Source organism: Eutrigla gurnardus (genome assembly GCF_963514095.1).
Source record: "Eutrigla gurnardus genome assembly, chromosome: 23".
Classification (NCBI taxonomy): Eukaryota; Metazoa; Chordata; class Actinopteri; order Perciformes; family Triglidae; genus Eutrigla; species Eutrigla gurnardus.
The window spans coordinates 722,611-741,405 of record NC_139934.1 but is presented as its reverse complement, the minus strand read 5'-3'; the positions used below and the strand labels follow the sequence as shown (position 1 = coordinate 741,405).

General features: G+C 44.7%; 1 protein-coding gene across 1 annotated transcript in view; it reads left to right on the top strand.

Annotated features, from left to right (window-relative positions):
* The window catches only part of LOC311009402 (phosphatidylinositol-binding clathrin assembly protein), a 55,213-nt gene that overhangs the window by 13,267 nt on the left and 23,151 nt on the right, over window positions 1-18,795 (top strand). Inside the window, exons 2-8 of the mRNA XM_084003546.1 lie at window positions 3,444-3,586; window positions 15,711-15,786; window positions 15,872-15,974; window positions 16,066-16,159; window positions 16,261-16,372; window positions 16,893-16,999; window positions 17,748-17,789. Of these exons, the coding sequence (XP_083859672.1) occupies window positions 3,444-3,586; window positions 15,711-15,786; window positions 15,872-15,974; window positions 16,066-16,159; window positions 16,261-16,372; window positions 16,893-16,999; window positions 17,748-17,789 (677 nt within the window). The remainder of the gene's footprint in view (window positions 1-3,443; window positions 3,587-15,710; window positions 15,787-15,871; window positions 15,975-16,065; window positions 16,160-16,260; window positions 16,373-16,892; window positions 17,000-17,747; window positions 17,790-18,795) is intronic.

The window sequence follows — 18,795 nt, the reverse complement described above, 5'->3', positions numbered from 1 at the left end:
GTTGCCTTCATATCATGGCAGTGGATCCCTTGTGCAGGAAACCCACATTGGCAGCACATAAACTGGATAAAAACAGGAAAGTCTGATTTAGTTAATTAGTTATATCTTCTTGCTGCTAGATGCACCAGACAGAGAAGGAAATGGAACGAGAGTCGGGAGACAGAAGTGCTGACGGAGGAGATGAAAGTTCTTGTTGCGGGTGGATGTGTGGGGATTTAATAGGTGGATGAAGAGGCGAGAGGAAGAGCACATATAGGAGGCAGCCAGCTGGCCCAGATGTGATCAGCATCTCCACCTCCTGCTCCTCTTCCTCGGCTTCATCCCTTCTTCTCCACATCCGATGCTTACTGGCACAAAGTAATGACATAGGTATAGATTTCTGTACTTCCTCATCGGATCCAGATCCCGAGCTCCCCCCTCGCTACCAGGAAGTCTCTGGGTCCATTGTGGTTCTATCAAAAAGCCCACAGAGGTTAGCGGATGACCGATAACAATGGACCTCAGATCAGAGAGGCACAGAGCAGCTCGCTGTTGGGGATGAGATCACACTTCCTCGGCGACCGTCCGTCCCACGTGTTCGCGTTGTCACGATGCTGATTCCTCGTACGAGGCGGTGAAATCCAGCAAAATGCAAAAAAGGACAACGATGTACAGAAGAAAGGAAGAGATTAGAAACTGAGACACTTTGTCATTCAAAACATGTTAGACATGAGGCAATGAAATTCAAAACCCAGCATCGAACAGGATAAATAACATGTCATAGCTAAAAAATTAAATGAATAATATCTAAATCCTATAATAAATCAACGCATAGTTAAAAACCAGGTGGCATGTTAAAACTTCAAGACTTCGGTCTGGGGGTTCATATTTTCCTGATTAATCGGTGAATAATTTTGTCTTTAAAAATGACTCAAGTTGCTTGTTTTATCCGTTTTTGTTCAATTTACCCTCAAATATGACAAAGAAAAGCATCCGATCCTTACGCTGTCTTCCTGTGAAATTCATCATAAGCATCCTTAAGAGATTATTCGTCATATAGTTGTGGTTTGATCTTTTTATAGAGTAATGATATTCATCCCGTGTTCCCCACCCTTTGACCCGGCTTCCTCACGGTCTTTACACGTCGAGGATCATCTCGGCCTGAGATCTTGTGTTTCCAGAGTAACTGCTGAGTGTTTGCTTTGGGCTGTGGGGGGGCATCCTCAGACCTGTTCCTGCTGCGTCCCACGTTAGGAAGGAGGCTGGTTGAGCTTGTGAATCTCTTATATTTTTATCTCTTTTGCCTTTTGTTCTCTCTCACTCGTCTCGTGGTTTTGTCTCTTTACCCCTTTCCCCGTCTTCTTTTTCCCCATGTGCCATGTTACCCTCAAACGCCTCGCCTTCCCTTTCCCTCCCCCTGGTCTGGGATCAGTGGCATCTAATGCTTTCCACTCTGCCTGATTAAGTCAGCACATGTACCCTCTTTACATTATCACTCGTGCACACACACACTCGTGCACTGTGTCCCCACAGACCTAATCAGTTCTTCTCTTAGTTCTCTCTCCTACACCACTTCCAGACCTAATGAAAAAACATGAGCTCTGTTTTCAAATAAGAAAGGGGATGGACAGACGGGGGGGAAATGGGAAAAAGGTAGCGGCAGGAATAAAATAATAGAGTGGAGCGGCGGACGGGTTGTTTCCAGTTCAGAGAGGTGAATAGTCCAATCGGGGGAGACGAGGCCGAGACGAAGATTAGGAACGATTCAGATACAGCTTGAAATCCCAGATCCGTGCTTCCTACCCATTCAGTAAAGCAACATGTGAATTATCACTCCTGTGCATCTTATTGGTTCCCTAATAACGCAACATTGTTAATAACAATAAATCTGCATTTAGAAATCAGCGGCAGGGGCGCTCGTTAGGGAGTTGTGACCTCTAACTTCCTAAAACAAGCTTTTAATGACTCTTTACTAATCAGATCATAGATTGGAGCGGGGATCGGGGAGGAAAAGAAGATGATTTAGGAATAACTAGGACTGATTCAGCATGCTGATGCATTCACTGAGCTGGGGCGTTTCCCATGAATCCGTCCAGGCGAAGGCTCTCCTCAGTCTGTTCATGCCCGTAAACGCAGCTAAATCGACTGTTGCTACTGTATGTGTGGCTGAGTGCTGGAGGGAGGTGATGCATTACGGGTGTGCAGGAAAGAGTGTATGAGTGTGTTTCAACACGATTGTGATGATGAAGTCTCCCGACGGGACTCCCTCAGTGGTCTTAATGAGAAGCCGTTTCCGTAGTTACCAGGTGTGAGAGCCAGCAGCTCCTAGCGTCCCGTGGTGAGGAACAAAGGATGGGTAGAGAGGGAGAGACGGGTGGGATGTAAAGGCAAACATATCTGGTGTGAACGATCAATTTGGCCGCCGCGTGAGTCCGCGGCGATGTTTGGCGCTGGAGAGGCTCGCCGAGCGCGTCACCTGGTGCCAGCGAAGACACAAATCTTTTAAAGTGAAGTAGTGCCGAGCTGCCGGGATCCGATCTGATCCCCATCAGATCCCCATCAGATCCCCATCAGGCACCTGCCAAGTACCGGGGATTCAAATGTGAAGACGCTCGCTGCATGAAACCTAATTATATCTATTATCAAATATGTACTCAATACTTATAAATCCTAAAATATGATCGGGTTTGCTTCTCAGCAATGTGCAGAAACATACAGGCGTGGGAATATAATCACCTTAACATTATTATAATTATTGATTAATCCAGCTGTTATTTTCTTGATTTAATCACATGATGCATAACACGGCAGCAAATTACCCAGAGTCATACAAAAATGCATGTCAAATGTTTTATTTATCCTTTATTTCTGCAGGGAAACTTTTATGATTTAAGATCATTGATTTGTTTTTCACTCGACTGCCTTGCAATAAAATTCTTAACAATGGATAATAATAATTATTATTATTATACCAATTATTGAGATAATTGGCATTTTCATCCTTTTGAGTGAAAATAAAATATTAAAGGTCTTGTAAATTAGTTATAAGGTCTTTCTACACAAATACATGATGAACACATTTTATTAAATAGTTTTATATTTAAATCTCTATTTTCCCACATTACTATGACAATGGACAAAGAAAACCAGAAAATATTCACATATCAGACACTAGGATCCTTGCATTTTTAACCCTTTTTTTGTTGTGGAAAATGTGCTTTTTTATGATTATGAATGAATATTGTTGCAGATGAGTCCACACTATGATCTGAATCTTGCATTATCTGTCTTGGTGAGTCCTCCTCGTCTCCAAGGGAGGACTCTTAGTCGTGTAACTTCACATTCTCAACCCCAAAAGTAAAATTTCCCACCCAGAACTTCAGCTGTCACAGCTCTGCTCAAACAGAAGAGGAAGACGGTGGATGAAGTTCAGGTAGCAACCTTCATGTCCTTTGTGTTTCCAGATCTGATCCACTGCACCAATGAGATGAACGTGAGCATCCCCCAGCTGGCCGACACGCTGTTCGAACGCACGGCCAACTCCAGCTGGGTGGTGGTCTTCAAAGCCCTCATCACCACCCACCACCTCATGATGTACGGCAACGAGGTAGGACGCCTTCCAGGCAACGCCATCGCCGCCGCACAGTCACAGATACATGCACATGTTCGCTCACGCCACACACGTCGCACACATGGAGCGAATAATAGAAATAGCTTTGTAGTGCGGAGAGAAATTAATTAGCTCAGTGTGAGCTGGAAGCGAGATGGGGGACACGGATAAAAGCAAAATGAATGAACTTAATGAAAAAGCATGGTCGAAAGCAGGAAGAATAACGCCGTCCCTCTGTGGGTCTGCAGACTTTTCAAACAATAACTGGGGGATTAAAAGTGTGAATGTTTCGGGAGAACTTTTAGATTTTATGAATTGTTTTGGACCAGACGTTGTCGTGTTTTTGCATGAAGAGGTCTGATCAAAATGTCTTAATTTATATGCAGCAGTGCTGCCTTTTGAAAGGGAGAAGAAGGATTAATGCAGAGCCACAGTTGTAGTTTTATTCGTTTTCCTTTTACGGGATAGAAAACCGAGTGTTTTGTTCTTTAATTCATCGATCGCAGCATTTACATTAATCCTCTCATGTGCAGACTGTTAATAATTCACAATACACACTTTGATATTCAGATGGACTGCTGCCCCTTTGGAGCTTTGCTGTACTGGTCTGTGTGTGTGTGTGTAAATGTATTTATATATATATATATATATGTATAAATGTATATTTTATGAAAACAGCAGTCCAAGGCAGCACAGTGTGTTATCTTTGTTGTGCCCATATTTTCTTTGATCACAACATAAATGCACGATCCCCAGACTCTTTGCAGTATTTCCGTGTAATATGCAGAATACCTGCTCTTCTCAACTGCAATTTGCATAATACTTTTTGTACAGCGAGTTATAAAAGTTCTAGTAACTTAAATTAAAGACACCACCCTTTGTGTCGGTAAGCTACTGCCAGCTAGCTCCAGCTAGCTCCAGCTAGCTTAGCATGAAGCTGCTGTTTAGTATCAAACAGGATTATTAGCTTTAGCAGTGTGGGCAGGTGTGTTTTTACCTTTTTTTTGTGTCAGGCTCCTGTATTTGCTCTATGCTAAGCTAACTGGCTACCAGTTGTAGCTTCATATTAACCGTATAGACATATTAGAATAATGCAATTAATATTTGAGACATTGCATTGTTATTTGTGCTATTTGAAACAAAGAAATCCCATGTTTATATGAGGATATTTGTTTGAAATGACAATACAACGCAGCCAACTCCAGTCTGAAACTTTAAGGCGATTTCCCTCGAGCCAGCTGCCTTCTTTATTTAGGTTTTTACTGGTAAAATGAGGAAGTTCTGTATCAATAACTTCTCATTTCAGAATCATTGTCATCCGTTACTCATTCGAAGCTTTCAAAGTGAGTGAAACCGATGAACAGAAACCGACAGTTCTGCCCGACAACGCAGGTTTCTCATGAGGAAAAATAGATATTTGAATAGTTAAAAAAGCAAATGAGCTTCTGTAGCCTCTCTAGCCATAAGGTGGTTAATTATTATCACGTGCACGTCATGCATATTTAATGCACATCTTCAATGCAAAGGCCAGTCCGCTGTACCTCCAGCGATCTGAAGCCACCACACCCTGCGCCACATTCCTTCAGCCAAGCGCTGCTTCCTCGTTTTCGATGGCGTCGCTGTTACGCAACGCTTCCCTTTGGCGGTTCCTCATTTCATTCCATTAATCTAAACTTCCTCTGAAAAGAGGAACACCCGCTGTGGGAGCATTGAGCTGCCTGGTCTGGTCTCTCTGGAGCTGGTGCGAGGTCCAGAGGGACCAGATGACTCCGCGGCCAAAACATGGGGAAATTTCTTCTTTTGATGAACTCAAATCATAAGTAGGTCAGTGTGAAGCAGTGGAAGGAGGTGCAGAGGGATCCCTGAGCTGGGATTCATCTCCGAGGTGTCACTTTGACACTGAAACCATGTTTTCATGTCGTCCCTCCCTGAAGTCTGCAGAGCATACGCAGGGTTTGTAATCGCCGTGATGAAACTACTTCTGTTGTGTGAAAGTGAAGTTCAACTTCTGGTCAACAGTCACCGGAATAATGAACCAAATAAGATTCATCATGGTGAATGTTCTTCATCCTGACTATAGAAGAAGTGAAGATTACAGGAGACTTCCTGCATTTTATAAAAAATAAAAGCGTTACATGTTGCACTTAAAAATGATTATGTAATGTTCATTTTTGCAGATTCCTGATTATTTAAAATGATGCAGTTGCTAACTCTGAGGCGATAGAAATATTAGTTTCTGAACAGAATGTAAGGAAAACGGTGATTTTAGTGCCGTTTCTTATGATTATCGGGACAATATCGTGCACTGCAATTATTTTAGATCATTATTTATGATTATTAAAAGGCATGAGTGTTCTTTAAATATAAATTAAGCTTTTATATTATTTTCTTTCCATCGTTTTATTGTTTCCAGCACATTATGAAGTGGTATTAAAGTAATAAACATCATATTAATACCTGTTTGTGTCCCGTAGCGAGTAAATAAGTGGAAACATGAATGCAGGATATAATAAAGCATTACTCATTATTCAAGCACCTGTTCTCTTCAGTGGACTCCACTAAAGGAACGTACAGTCATTTAAAAGCCTCGTTGTTGTAGAGCGGAGCAGGGTTGTGCATCCATCAGCCTGTCATGGCGGTGCTGACGGAGGCTCGGTGGCCAGGTGCTCCTGCTCCCTCATGGTCGCCCCATCCGTTATAGTCTGCGCCGGCGAACTCATGGTAAAATTAGAAACCACAGACCCGCAGAATTGGGGTCAACATGCTTTCTACTGGTTCCCCTTTCAGATCAACGGGAACGCTGCAGTAGAACGCTACGCTGAATGGAATCAGCGTTTGTCACGTGACTCCATGTTGAAGAGGTTGATCATGTCATGGATGGATGGAAGCAGTCGCAGTCGAGTTGTGCATTGTGTGATACGACGAGCGCTCTCACCCTGAAACGTTATTTATCCGAGGTCACCCTGCCTTTAAAGAGTCGATAAGCCAGAAGTCATTTCATTTGTCTGAGTACGTCTTTTCAGTCTCCAGGGCCGTCTGCTTTCTGATCATGAGTCACGCTAAGTACTTTGGTCAGGGCTGGTTTCTTGTAGGAGGACTTACAGGAAGAAATAAGAAGGGAAGGAATGGAGGAAGTACAGAAGAGGTGCTAGGGAAGGAAAGAAGGAATAAGAAAATAAAGGTACCATTCTTTGCTATCATAAGCTGTGAATGTGAATCATCAGATTGTAATGTTTGATCATATTTAAATCCACTCTGCTCTGGATGTCGGCACATTTTAAAATGCAGCCTGTTTTATTGTGCCGTTGCCACGATAATATATTAATTTGTGGGAATTTCCCATTCAGAGCAACCAGGAGGTGAATTAAGTTTTAATATCTCTGTGATGGTGATTAGTGTGGAGGAATAGTTGGCTTAATTTCCTCACCTCCATGTTTTTTCCCCCTCCCCCTGCCAAGAAGCCGGCTGGTTTTCCCCGGTGACGCTCTGGATCTGATGAACAGGAGTCGGTCGATACCTTTTGATCAGATTCACTCTCGTGCCATCACAAAGCCACAACGGCAACCGCAGGATGTGGACTGTTTGTTTAAACTTCCATACATCAAGTTTTAAGTCATGTGGAGTAATAATACATGCTTGGTCCTGGTCCCTTGTCTGGCTATTGTCTCGACTGTTATGGATCAGCGTGTGCCTCCGCTGTCAAGCCGGTCTGTGATAGGCCAATATGTACTAAAAACAGCCCTGCAGGAAACCCCACAACAATGGCTGCGAGAGAGTTGTTCCAGCCGGCTCACCCCCCACCACCAGTCTCTACCGTCCCTCCCCTCCAGGGACCTCATCAGGGCTCCGGCTCCTGGGTCTGTCTCCTGGGAAGACCTGAATGAGGTTATAGGAAGATGGATTCAACGTGGAATACAGGGGAAGGTTGATCTGTTTGCAGAATTACGAGAATGGGAGGAGGGGGGGGGTTGAATGATCATACAGTATGAGTGACCCCATGCTAAGTTCAGCCCTCATACACAGACTGGCCAATCGTATCGTAGCATCGGCTGTCAACTAACCAGTTCTGCTCCAAAGTTTCATATTTTCTTCATATTTCAGGCTGGTTTCGTAGACGTGGAGCGAAGCTAACACTAGCCGATGTTAGCACTTGTATGCTAGGAAGTAAGAATGTGTAGACAAGCTGTGTTTGCTTTTTAAATTATTATAACAGTGAATAAAAACTCTAAATAAAGTTACGTGCTGGTAGCGGTGTCCCGACGCACGGCGTGTTTGCACTGTTAGCTGCTAGCCGTCGGCTCAGCCGTCGTCATGGTGACGGTCAATGGAAGCGCAGCGTTAGAGTGAAAGCATTCGTCCCAGTTCAGGACAACTACTTCCACAGAAATGCTTTGGGCTTATGGAAACGAAGCAGAAAATCAAACCCTCAGACGTCACGCCTCAACGTTGTTATTTATTTTGTGATGAATAGCCCTTTTTTTGGCGACTTCGGAGGAATGTCTCAGAACAAAGATTGGCCAGACCTCGAGGTGTACAGTAGTTTGTTTTTCAAGGACGTCAAGTCTACCCATCATCCCTTTTATTCTTCACGACGGGGGATTTATGTGTCATCGGGGGGGAATTACAGTCTGATAGATTTGCACCCCGAGAGCGTCGGGATTCGGGACGGAGAATGTACGTCAAATGTGAATACAGGCGTGTGATGGAGTGGGTTAAAGGAGGTGGGGGGGGTCGTTAAGGACACGGGGAGGGGTGGGGGGCGAGGATGCCGGGGAAAGTGCTGATGTCGGCTTCTCTCTCTGTGTGTGTGTGTGTGTGTGTGTGTGTGTGTGTGTGTGTGTGTGTGTGTGTGTGTGTGTGTGTGTGTGTGTGTGTGTGTGTGTGTGTGTGTGTGTGTGTGTGTGTGTGTGTGTGTGTGTGTGTGTGTGTGTGTGTGTGTGTGTGGCGGCGAGGGACGGACAGCGGGCAGGCTAAGGTGTCCCAGATAGCGGCCGGGCCCCAGTTGTGTTTTTCAGGTGATGTCAGCGCTCGCCTCGCCCTCGAGGACACGCAGCGCCGACAGAGATGGTGTGAGATATTATCAAAGACGTGAGGAACGATGAATTAAAGACAAAAAGAGAAAAACAACGTGTGGAAATGTGCTGACTAAAGACCTGGGAGGATGTTATTTCTGTTCTGTGAGAGGTCACCCCGACTCTCATAGGGGTCACTATGATAATGTGGCGAGCTTGGACACACACACACACACACACACACACACACACACCTATCAGCTGATGGGATGGGGAACAGAGATGATTAGTGTGTGTGTGTGTGTGTGTGTGTGTGTGTGTGTGTGTGTGTGTGTGTGTGTGTGTGTGTGTGTGTGTGTGTGTGTGTGTGTGTGTGTGTGTGTGTGTGTGTGTGTGTGTGTGTGTGTGTGTGTGTCCTAAAATCAAGTAGAAACTCCAGGGTGACCCACGACGAGCCAACGCCACATACTCCCTCCTCGGCTCCTTCAAGGCAGATAAACACATTTCCCTACTCCAGGAAATTGGCTGCATCTGTGTGATCAATAGGTGTGTGAGTGTGTGTGTGTGTGTGTGTGTGTGAGTGAGTGAGTGAGTGTGTGTGTCTGTGTGTGTCAGCAGCAGACTCAGCCAGCCAGGATAAAACTAGCTCAATAGAGATTCTTCAAGTCAGTTGGTCTATTTTCTTTTTTTCTCCTTCGTCGTCAATACTGATTGAGGTTATTGATTTTGGAGTATCTGCTGCCCCTTCAGAATGGTGATTATCCAATCATAGCTTATCAACCTGTCAAGCTCTGGATTTATTTACATGTTGTGAAGCAAAAAAACTAAACGATGCATGTCGGACTAACAGAAACTTACTTCCCATCCGTTTATTCATTTTAATTTCACCCTGACCTCAAATAACTCAGACCCAATTCCTCCATTCCCTCCATTCCCAGGAACTCCAGCTGCTCTAAACGACCCCGTTTTGTGCGAGTTGTGTGTCGTTGTTCCTGCGTTAGTGTGACTCACGTCGCTTAGCTGCATCATTGAACTCACAGACTCACACTCATCCACCAGATGGAAGACACAACTTCTCCCACGAGCCCACGCACTATCAGCCTCGTCACCTTGTAGGCAGCACACGCACATACACACACACACACACACACACACACACACACACACACACACTTTAGTCCCAGCTTCTCCTCATGACTCTTTCACACTCAAAGTTTAATTCAGAAGCTACATTGCATAAGAGGAGGAGGAGAACTACTACGTAGGAGGAGGAGGATGAAGGGGAGAATCCCAGGCAGTAAAAGCAGTTTGTGTATATGTGTGTGTATATATCTGTGTATGTGTGTGTATATATCTGTGTGTGTGCTTCCTTGTGTGGCTCGCTTGCATAAGAGCTGCCTTCATTCAACACAAGCCGATCACGACTCATTCTTCTCCTGTGAGTCATCACCTTTTTTCGGCGGAGCTCGGTTTGCAGTTCTGTTGGTTTTTTTTTTTTTTTTACATGTGCGACGCAAAGCAAAGTCGAGCCCATGTGGACTCCCTGCCCCCCCCCCTTCCTTTTTTTTCTTTTACTTTTTCAAGATACCCGGCGTGTATTCCCTGTAAACAGTAGTTATGGTCCAAGCTTTTTTACCCAGAAGACCTCTTCGAGTCCACGTCTGCAAGGCCAAAGAGGGCAGAGCGGGAACCGTTTCAACGCCCCAGATATCATGCAATGTGATGACAGCACACTCGTGTTCACCAAGCAGGCTGCCTCTGATTATTTTAATCTAACTGAAAGGGGAGGAGGGATTAAACAGATCTGAAGTCAGCAAACGTGCAGATTTACGTCTGTTTCAGCCTCGAGCTACCGTTCATTACTTCCTTTTTGGGTAGATGGAGGAAAAGAGCTTTTTCAGCCTGAAGCTCTGGAGTAAACAGAATCATCCCATATGTTTTCCATTACTGTGTGAAGCTTCCTGCCAAAGTCAGTCTAGTCGCATCACAATATAAAGTAAATATCAAGACAACATCCGATGTGTTTAAAGAAAAAAACTACTCCGTATTGTCATTTGTATCATTATGATACCTTAATGGGGGGCTGCATGGTGGTGTAGTGGGTCGCCTCACAGCGAGAGGGTCCCGGGTTCGATTCACAGTTTGGGCTCGGGTTCCTACTGTGTAGAGAGCGTGGGTTCTCTCCGGGTTCTCCGGCTTCCTCCCACAGTCCAAAGACATGCAGGATGGGGATAGGTTCATTGATGACTCTAAATCAGTGTGAATGTGAGTGTGAATGGTTGTATGTCTCAATCTCTAGTTTCAAGTCTTCTTCAATCCAGCATGATGTTCATTTAGTACATTATGGTCCATTTAGAGTCCACCAGACCAGAGACAGGGGATGCTTTAGGGGGCGGGGCTTACCTGCTGATTGACAGGTCCATTTAGAGTCCACCAGACCAGAGACAGAGGATGCTTTAGGGGGCGGGGCTTACCTGCTGATTGACAGGTCCATTTAGAGTCCACCAGACCAGAGACAGAGGATGCTTTAGGGGGCGGGGCTTACCTGCTGATTGACAGGTCCATTTAGAGTCCACCAGACCAGAGACAGAGGATGCTTTAGGGGGCGGGGCTTACCTGCTGATTGACAGGTCCATTTAGAGTCCACCAGACCAGAGACAGAGGATGCTTTAGGGGGCGGGGCTTACCTGCTGATTGACAGGTCCATTTAGAGTCCACCAGACCAGAGACAGAGGATGCTTTAGGGGGCGGGGCTTACCTGCTGATTGACAGGTCCATTTAGAGTCCACCAGACCAGAAAGCAGGGGATGCTTTAGGGGGCGGGGCTTACCTGCTGATTGACAGGTCCATTTAGAGTCCACCAGACCAGAAACGGGATGCTTTAGGGGGCGGGGCTTACCTGCTGATTGACAGGTCCATTTAAAGTCCAACAGACCAGAAACAGGGGATGCTTTGGGGGGCGGGGCTTACCTTCTGATTGACAGGTCACTACCAATGCTAGTTAGCTACTAAGATGACTTACTCGTAGACCTTGAATTAAGAAGCTGACTTTCTTAGCAGCTTCCACACCAGAATCCAGATGGATCCAGATCCAGTAAGGTTTGCTGACACTAAGCTGTGATGGGCCGGTCTGTTACCGATGGGCCGGACTTAGTGAAGAGTCAGGAAAAAGCCAGGTTGAGCCTTTTTTTTTAAATAGCTGCTGACCAAAAGTATAGTGGAAAAGGACGACCACATGCGATCTTGTCTTAACTCGGGTTTAGCTTGTGTGACTGAGAGAGGAGAATTCAGGATTTAAACATTCATTTTATTTTTATACATTTTGTAACGTCATCCAGCTGCATTTGTTGTGGAAATGCTGCAACAGTCGAGCTCCACCTGTGGCTTCTTCAACAAAAAGAAGAGAAAACCACTTCAGGTCAGTGCTGAGGCTGTGGTGTTCAGTTACCAGGGAAACCACCAACTTTTGAGAGGAGGACGTGGAAGGAGGTGGAGGGGAAAGAAAAGCAGGGTACGAGTCGGGAGGGAGGAAGCCGCTCTGCGTAGAAGTATGTTGAGGTTTTGAGCGAAGGCAGGGAGTCGCCACCGTCTACACGTATCAATAATACACGAGGTTTGTTCTCCGATATGCTAACATGAATTATTTGACGGGGCCGACCTGGTTCTCTCCGTCTCCTCCTCCCGATTCTTTACCTTTTTTTCTCTTCTCGGTAACGGGCGTGTTTTTCTTGGAATCGTCTTCGCTGAATAATCTGGAGCTCAGCAGGTTTCTGAGTCTCTCTGAGTTTTTTTTAACTATACTATAGCTATGGTTTCTCTGCTTCTGCCTCTTTTGTATCTCCAGTCTGAGAGGGAGAGAAGAGCCGGCTCCCGGCAGACAGATTTTTTTTTTGATGAGGAAGAAAAAGCCGAAGGAGAGACCGGAGCTTTATGAAGTTTTATGAGCTCTTTTTCAGCTCGCTATCTCTCTCCATCGTTTCCTCTTCTGTATTCGTGACTGTTTTATCGACGTCAAGCTTGATTTTTTCCCAGTCAAAGCTGCAGTAATCAGGCATGCAATCTTGTTCCGGTTTGGGATATTTTAGGGGCTTTGGAGAGAATACTTGGCAGGCGCTTGGATGAAGCATCTGTCAATCAAACTGAGACGAGCAAAAACATATTTTCCTTCGAGGAAAACCTTCAGCGTGATTTTTTGTTTCTGCTGAAACACTCCCCTTGCAACTGATGCTATTGCAGCATCTCCATCAGGGGAGTCCAGTCTCATCCAAGAAGGGCTGATGTGGGTCCAGGTTTTTGTTTTAGCCCAGGACTACCTCAGGGATTGTCAGGGATAAAACGTCCTTATCATCAAAGTTAAAGTTGCCGGCTGGCATCGACTTCCAGAGACTCAAACCAGGCCTGGAAGTGTGACTTAAATGGCCCATTTGTGTGACATCACTAAGTATAAGTTCACATCCCTCCTTTAATTCCTCCTTTTCCTTCATCTCCTGTTCTCAAAATCACGTGAGCTGGCTTTTCGTCTACGGAGCCCGTAGAGAAATCTTACAAGGTTGTCAAATATCGTGATTGGGTCTTTTAATTTCCTGCAGATGCTCTCGCTGCCGCTCACTGGTGGAAAAAACACAACGTGATGCCTCATTTCATGTAAATGCACCTTTTTACTCACCTCATCTGTGAAAATGCCGTTTCTAGCTCGACTTTTGACTAAAGCCTTAGAACCGTGCAATCAGCTGTACACATTTTTTTCGGGACTTTACATTTCTGTCCACAGATCGGGCGTGGAGTCCCAGCATGGCGACATGAAAGTTTTTTTTTCCCACAGCGTGTGAGAGAGTACGGACTGAGAACCAAAAATCAAATCTTTTATGCCTTTTTAAACAGTCCCAGAGCCCCTTGGAGACGTGTCAGTGCAGCATGAATCCAACACACACATGCCCGCAAGCAAATGTGTGTGTGCTCTCTCAAACACACACACACACACACACACACACACTCGGAGGCTTCCAACCAGCCAGCGAGCGCTGGTCCTCTGCCAGATCCGGGAATTGGCAAACTGGCAAATCTCAGATCATTTTAAGTCTGTTGGACAGAGACGGCCTTAACGTTAAGATGCTTTCGGGAAGCCCGAGGCCCCCAGTGGTGGCCGGGGGCCAAGACTGATTCCACTGCACTGCACATGAGGGACACCATGCAAGCTCGGGTCTAGATCTTAAGAGACGAGTCGGAGTTAAATCTCCCGTTTAGAGTCCAGAGTTCAAGTCGGGTCTCAAGTCTCCAAACGGCTCGACTTGGCCGCCAGATCTCTGGACATGTAATGGAAACGGGGTCGTAGGGGTGCTGGAAATCCTGGAAAACACTTGAATGTTAGTGTTGTATGTGATGACATCTATGATAGAATAGAGAAAAGAAGATCTCCATATTTTCTGGACTGAAAACAGCATTTTCTGACATTTCTTTATGAAAAATGACTTTTGATGATGAACAGATGATGAAAATAGTTGGTGATTATATTTCTGTGGATCTGTTAGTGGAATTAGTTTTCCTTTCATTTGTGGTCCTTCTGTAAAAAGCTGTCTCCAAACATCATGTTGGTTGTTTAGAGGACAATAACATCTCATTTAATGTGATGAACAAGTGACATAATAAGTAGACTGAATACTGACCATTGGATTGATACAAAGATGGAGTTTACCACAGCTGGAAGGTGCTGGAAAAGCATGGACATGCACCTGGAAGTGCTTGAATGTGACTTTGGTAAGGTGTAGGAACCCTGTGGGAATAAATCCTATAGCTAGTCAGTTATTGTTGAGCATTAATAAGAATATATTTTGTTGCATTCCCTGCAGATCATGAAGGAGGTGGAGTAAATGAGTTTCAGTTCAGTTTAACAGCAAAAAGGGTAAACATGTTAGCTTTGGTGTTAGCACTTAGCTTCTTACATCTCCATCATATGAAACGGGTACAAACATCAGGTTTTACTTAAGAATCGTATTAAACCATTCAGCATCTTCTGTATATTAATAGTAATACAAAACGAAGCCGCCTCATATCTTTGCAAACGCCATCTGTCTGAGACGTTGCACCATATGCTGCATTCCGCTCCTCACCTGCACGGATGAGTTTTCCAGGTTGGATGCTGTTCTTCATCTCCCAGTAGTCGATTTAAATTCATTTGATTCAAGCTTATAACAGGAATGTAGATGAGCTACCGGCAACCTGCTCAGAGGCAGCAGTCCGCCTAAAAACGGGTCTGAACCATGTCCTGAACTCCCAGAAAAATCTATCTGGGCCTGGAGACATCTCTCATATAAAGCTCTGGAAACGAGGAAGGTTGAGCGTGAGAATGTGTAAATGTGAAGCCAGGTGGTGTTTGGGGGGAAAAAGCAAACCTTCCCTGGAAAATGTGGAAGTGAGGATCTTCAGCAGCTGCTCGGTGACATCAGACGGTGGAAAGGGAACAAGTAAGCAGTGTTGAGTTTGGAGGAGAAAGTTAGGGAGGCGTCGAGTTCCTGCAAATGTTCCAATACCAAGGGAAGTGTCCAAAAACGCTAAAGCCTGGACCAACTTCATTCATCACAAGTTTGACCTTTTTCACATTTCCAAGGGGTTATTAAATAACAATGAATGATCTTGTGTTGCTTCCTTCCAAAAAGGTTAATTCTGTTTTGTTGTTTTGTTTCTGACCCTCGCTGCTTCTGTGTGCTCATATGGAGGCTAATAAATGAAACGGCAGGAGAAGAGTTGCTTCTTAAACCCGAGTTCTGAGGTTAAACCATCTAAAGCAGCAGCGGGGGGGATGAAGACGTGGGTTAAATCTTCCTCCCCGCTGCTTTGTATTAAGTACAGGAACACCAGCAGCTCCTGAGCTTTGCTGTTCTGTCGCCGACCTCTGACCTCTGAAGAAATGTATGAATTAACCATCTGAGCCGTCGGATGTGGTTTAAAGTGTTTGAGGCGTTATTAGCCTTCAGCTAACGAGCACGAGCCGTTACCTTAGACGGCGTCTCAATAATCGTGAACCATTTCCATTATATAAACGGATAAATGGATAGACTTTCCAGGCAGGAACAGCAGATATTTGACCTCCTCTCTTTCTTTCCTCGTCCCAGCGTTTCATCCAGTACCTGGCCTCCAGAAACACCCTGTTCAACCTGAACAACTTCCTGGATAAAGGAGCCCTGCAAGGTAACGATGGAAGGCTCCACCCACACACACAAGCAGACGTTCTGTGATGGTGGGAAATCATTCCTTCTCTACGTTCTCCCTCCAGGTTACGACATGTCCACCTTCATCAGACGATACAGCCGGTACCTGAACGAGAAGGCCATGTCCTACAGGCTGGTGGCAGTGGACTTCACCAAGATGAAGAGAGGGTGAGAGGGACGCCGCATCACTAATATAGAATTATATATATATATTCAAGTAGAAGCACGTGTAGTGATTGTGTTTGTGCTGCTTGGCCAGGATCGACGGTGTGATGCGGACCATGAACACAGAGAAGCTGATCAAGACGCTGCCCATCATTCAGAACCAGCTGGACGCTCTGCTGGACTTCCAGGTAACGTGTGTGTGTGTGTGTGTGTGTGTGTGTGTGTGTGTGTGTGTGTGCTCTGTGAAACGCTGTGTAAAGGTGAGACTTGACCTTCCTCTCTCCGTCAGGCCAACCCCAACGAGCTGACCAACGGAGTCATCAACTCGGCCTTCATGCTGCTCTTCAAAGACTCCATCAGGCTGTTTGCTGCTTACAATGAAGGGGTCATCAACCTACTGGGTAACACACACACACACACACACACACACACACACACACACACACACACACACACACACAATCTGTGACAGTGTGATGGAAAATTACTATTATAATAATACTAAATAAACAGATATTAAAGTGTCCTCGCTTCTGCTTTTCTGCTGCTTTCAGCTACAATAAAACAAATTGCTTTTTTAATTAAATGTTTTCTTATTTTTATAGAAGAAATTAATGGAACTGAACACAAAAAAGCACCAATAAAGGAAAAAGTAGAAATAACTTGCACACAAGTGAACATTTAAATAAATAAATGGCCTTCAAGCTCAGTCAGGAATGATTATGTGTAAGTATAGTTACCGTGTGTGCAAGTACACACAATGATGCACAAACAGCAGCACACACAGGCGAACAGAGTGTGGTTGTCACAGCAACAGAGTAGGTTTGACTGGCTGTCATGCAGCTGTAAGTGCTCCGGTTTGTCTCCAATCAATCCTTCCTCTGTTGTTAAACCTTCCTCTTCCTCACCTCCTTCCTCCAGAGAAATACTTCGACATGAAGAAGAACCAGTGCAAAGATGCTCTGGACATCTACAAGAAATTTCTTTACAGGATGACCAAGCTGTCGGAATTCCTCAAAGTGGCCGAGGTACATCACACACACACACACACACACACACACACACACACAACCTTTCAAAAGATCAGATTTTTTAATTCTTGTCTTTTCCGACCACCAATAAACACTCGTATTTACACACAATTATCACGCGTCCCAAACGCCTCATGGCACGGCTTTATTTCCCACAGTTCATTGCTCTCGCAGCTACAGTGACTTACCCTCGCTGCCCCACGACACTTACATACACATATATATATTTATATATGTGTATGTATATGTGTGTATATGTATATATATATATATGCTGATGAATCTGCTGATAAAGGTGTGTGTTTGAAGGGTCCGGGTCCTGATGGTCCACATCTGTGTCCTGAAGAGTCTTTATGTTGTTTTTTCCGTAGACGGAAATCTTTTTGCGTATTTCTATGTCTTTCAGTGTCGTCACGTCATTTAGTCACCATTCGCCCATGCACCGCTCTCCCTCATTGGTCAGGCACATGCATCACTGTCATCGTCATTCACTGTCAGGATTGGTCGGCTCATCGGCCAATCCCAGATGTCGAAAGCAAGCCTTTCCTCGTTTTTATTTCTGTTGTCGTTTATGTTGACACACTGCCACTGCATGAAGTAATGATCCCCCTGTTTTTTTCTTTTTCTCATCTTCTTTTATTTATTGATATTCTTTTATACAAATGGACCCCTGCTCTTCTCTTTTTATTTTTATCTCCATTTTTTTTCCTTTATTTTGTTGCTTTTGTTTGTTTTTTGACGACAGCAAGTTGGAATAGATCAGGGTGACATCCCAGATCTCTCACAGGTCAGTATGCATCTCACCTCCTTCCTCGCCTTTTCCTTTAACATTCATGTGGTTCATCCCTCCCTCTTGTCCTTCCACCATATACATGTTCCCTCCCTCCTTTAGCAGCTCTTCTCTCTCCACTTCACTCATCTTTAGTTTCCTCGTTCCGACCCCATCCCAGATCCCCTCTGGTTCCATTGACTTCCTTTCTCTTCCACTTCTAACTGTTCCTTATCGATCCAACCACTGAGGCCGAGGTGTGTTAAGCTCGGCCCAGCGCTGTGCCGTCAGCAGGGTTTTCTCAGTCACGTGGGTTTGATGCCGAGAACAAGGAGCTTTTAGTCCTTGGATTCCGCAAAAGATAATGATGATTGCAACAACAAAGGGCTGCATCGCTGCGAGGGAATACACGGTTTCTGTTTTTAACCGTCAAGGATAAAGTTGCCTTTTTTATGTTGAATTCCAGAATCACTTCAAGCATCGTTTTCATCCCTCGGAGAGAGTGTACACATCCCTGGTTTACTTAGACTCCGCCCACAAAGTGACCACAAGTGCATCACTTCCTCTCCGTTACCTTGAATTCTTATAGAAAACAGTGATTTTCTCCAAACTTGAGAATCAAAACTGGAGCAAATCCTTGATCAAAAGTAAGATGAACTTTATTGTCCTGAAGGAAATTTGCCAGTAGAGCTGCACATAAACAACATACATAGTGGCAGTAGCAGCAATACATACTTTACTACATACTACATAAAAGAAGCAAAAATAAATAGTGTTTTAACATGTTTTATTAAACCCTTACTTAAACTATATAGAAACCATTTCCTTCACAATGTAGTCATTATAATCTGAGTATAATCACCGTGGACACTCAAAGATATTCAGTTTATAAGGATATAAAGCAGGGAAACAACATCTCCTGTATAATGTGAGGTTTGCTGTTTCTCCATCGTTCCCTCGACCTTCCGTCCAAATGAAGGAATCCCCGCAGCAACAACTGGTCTACAGTCTGCTTAAACAAGCG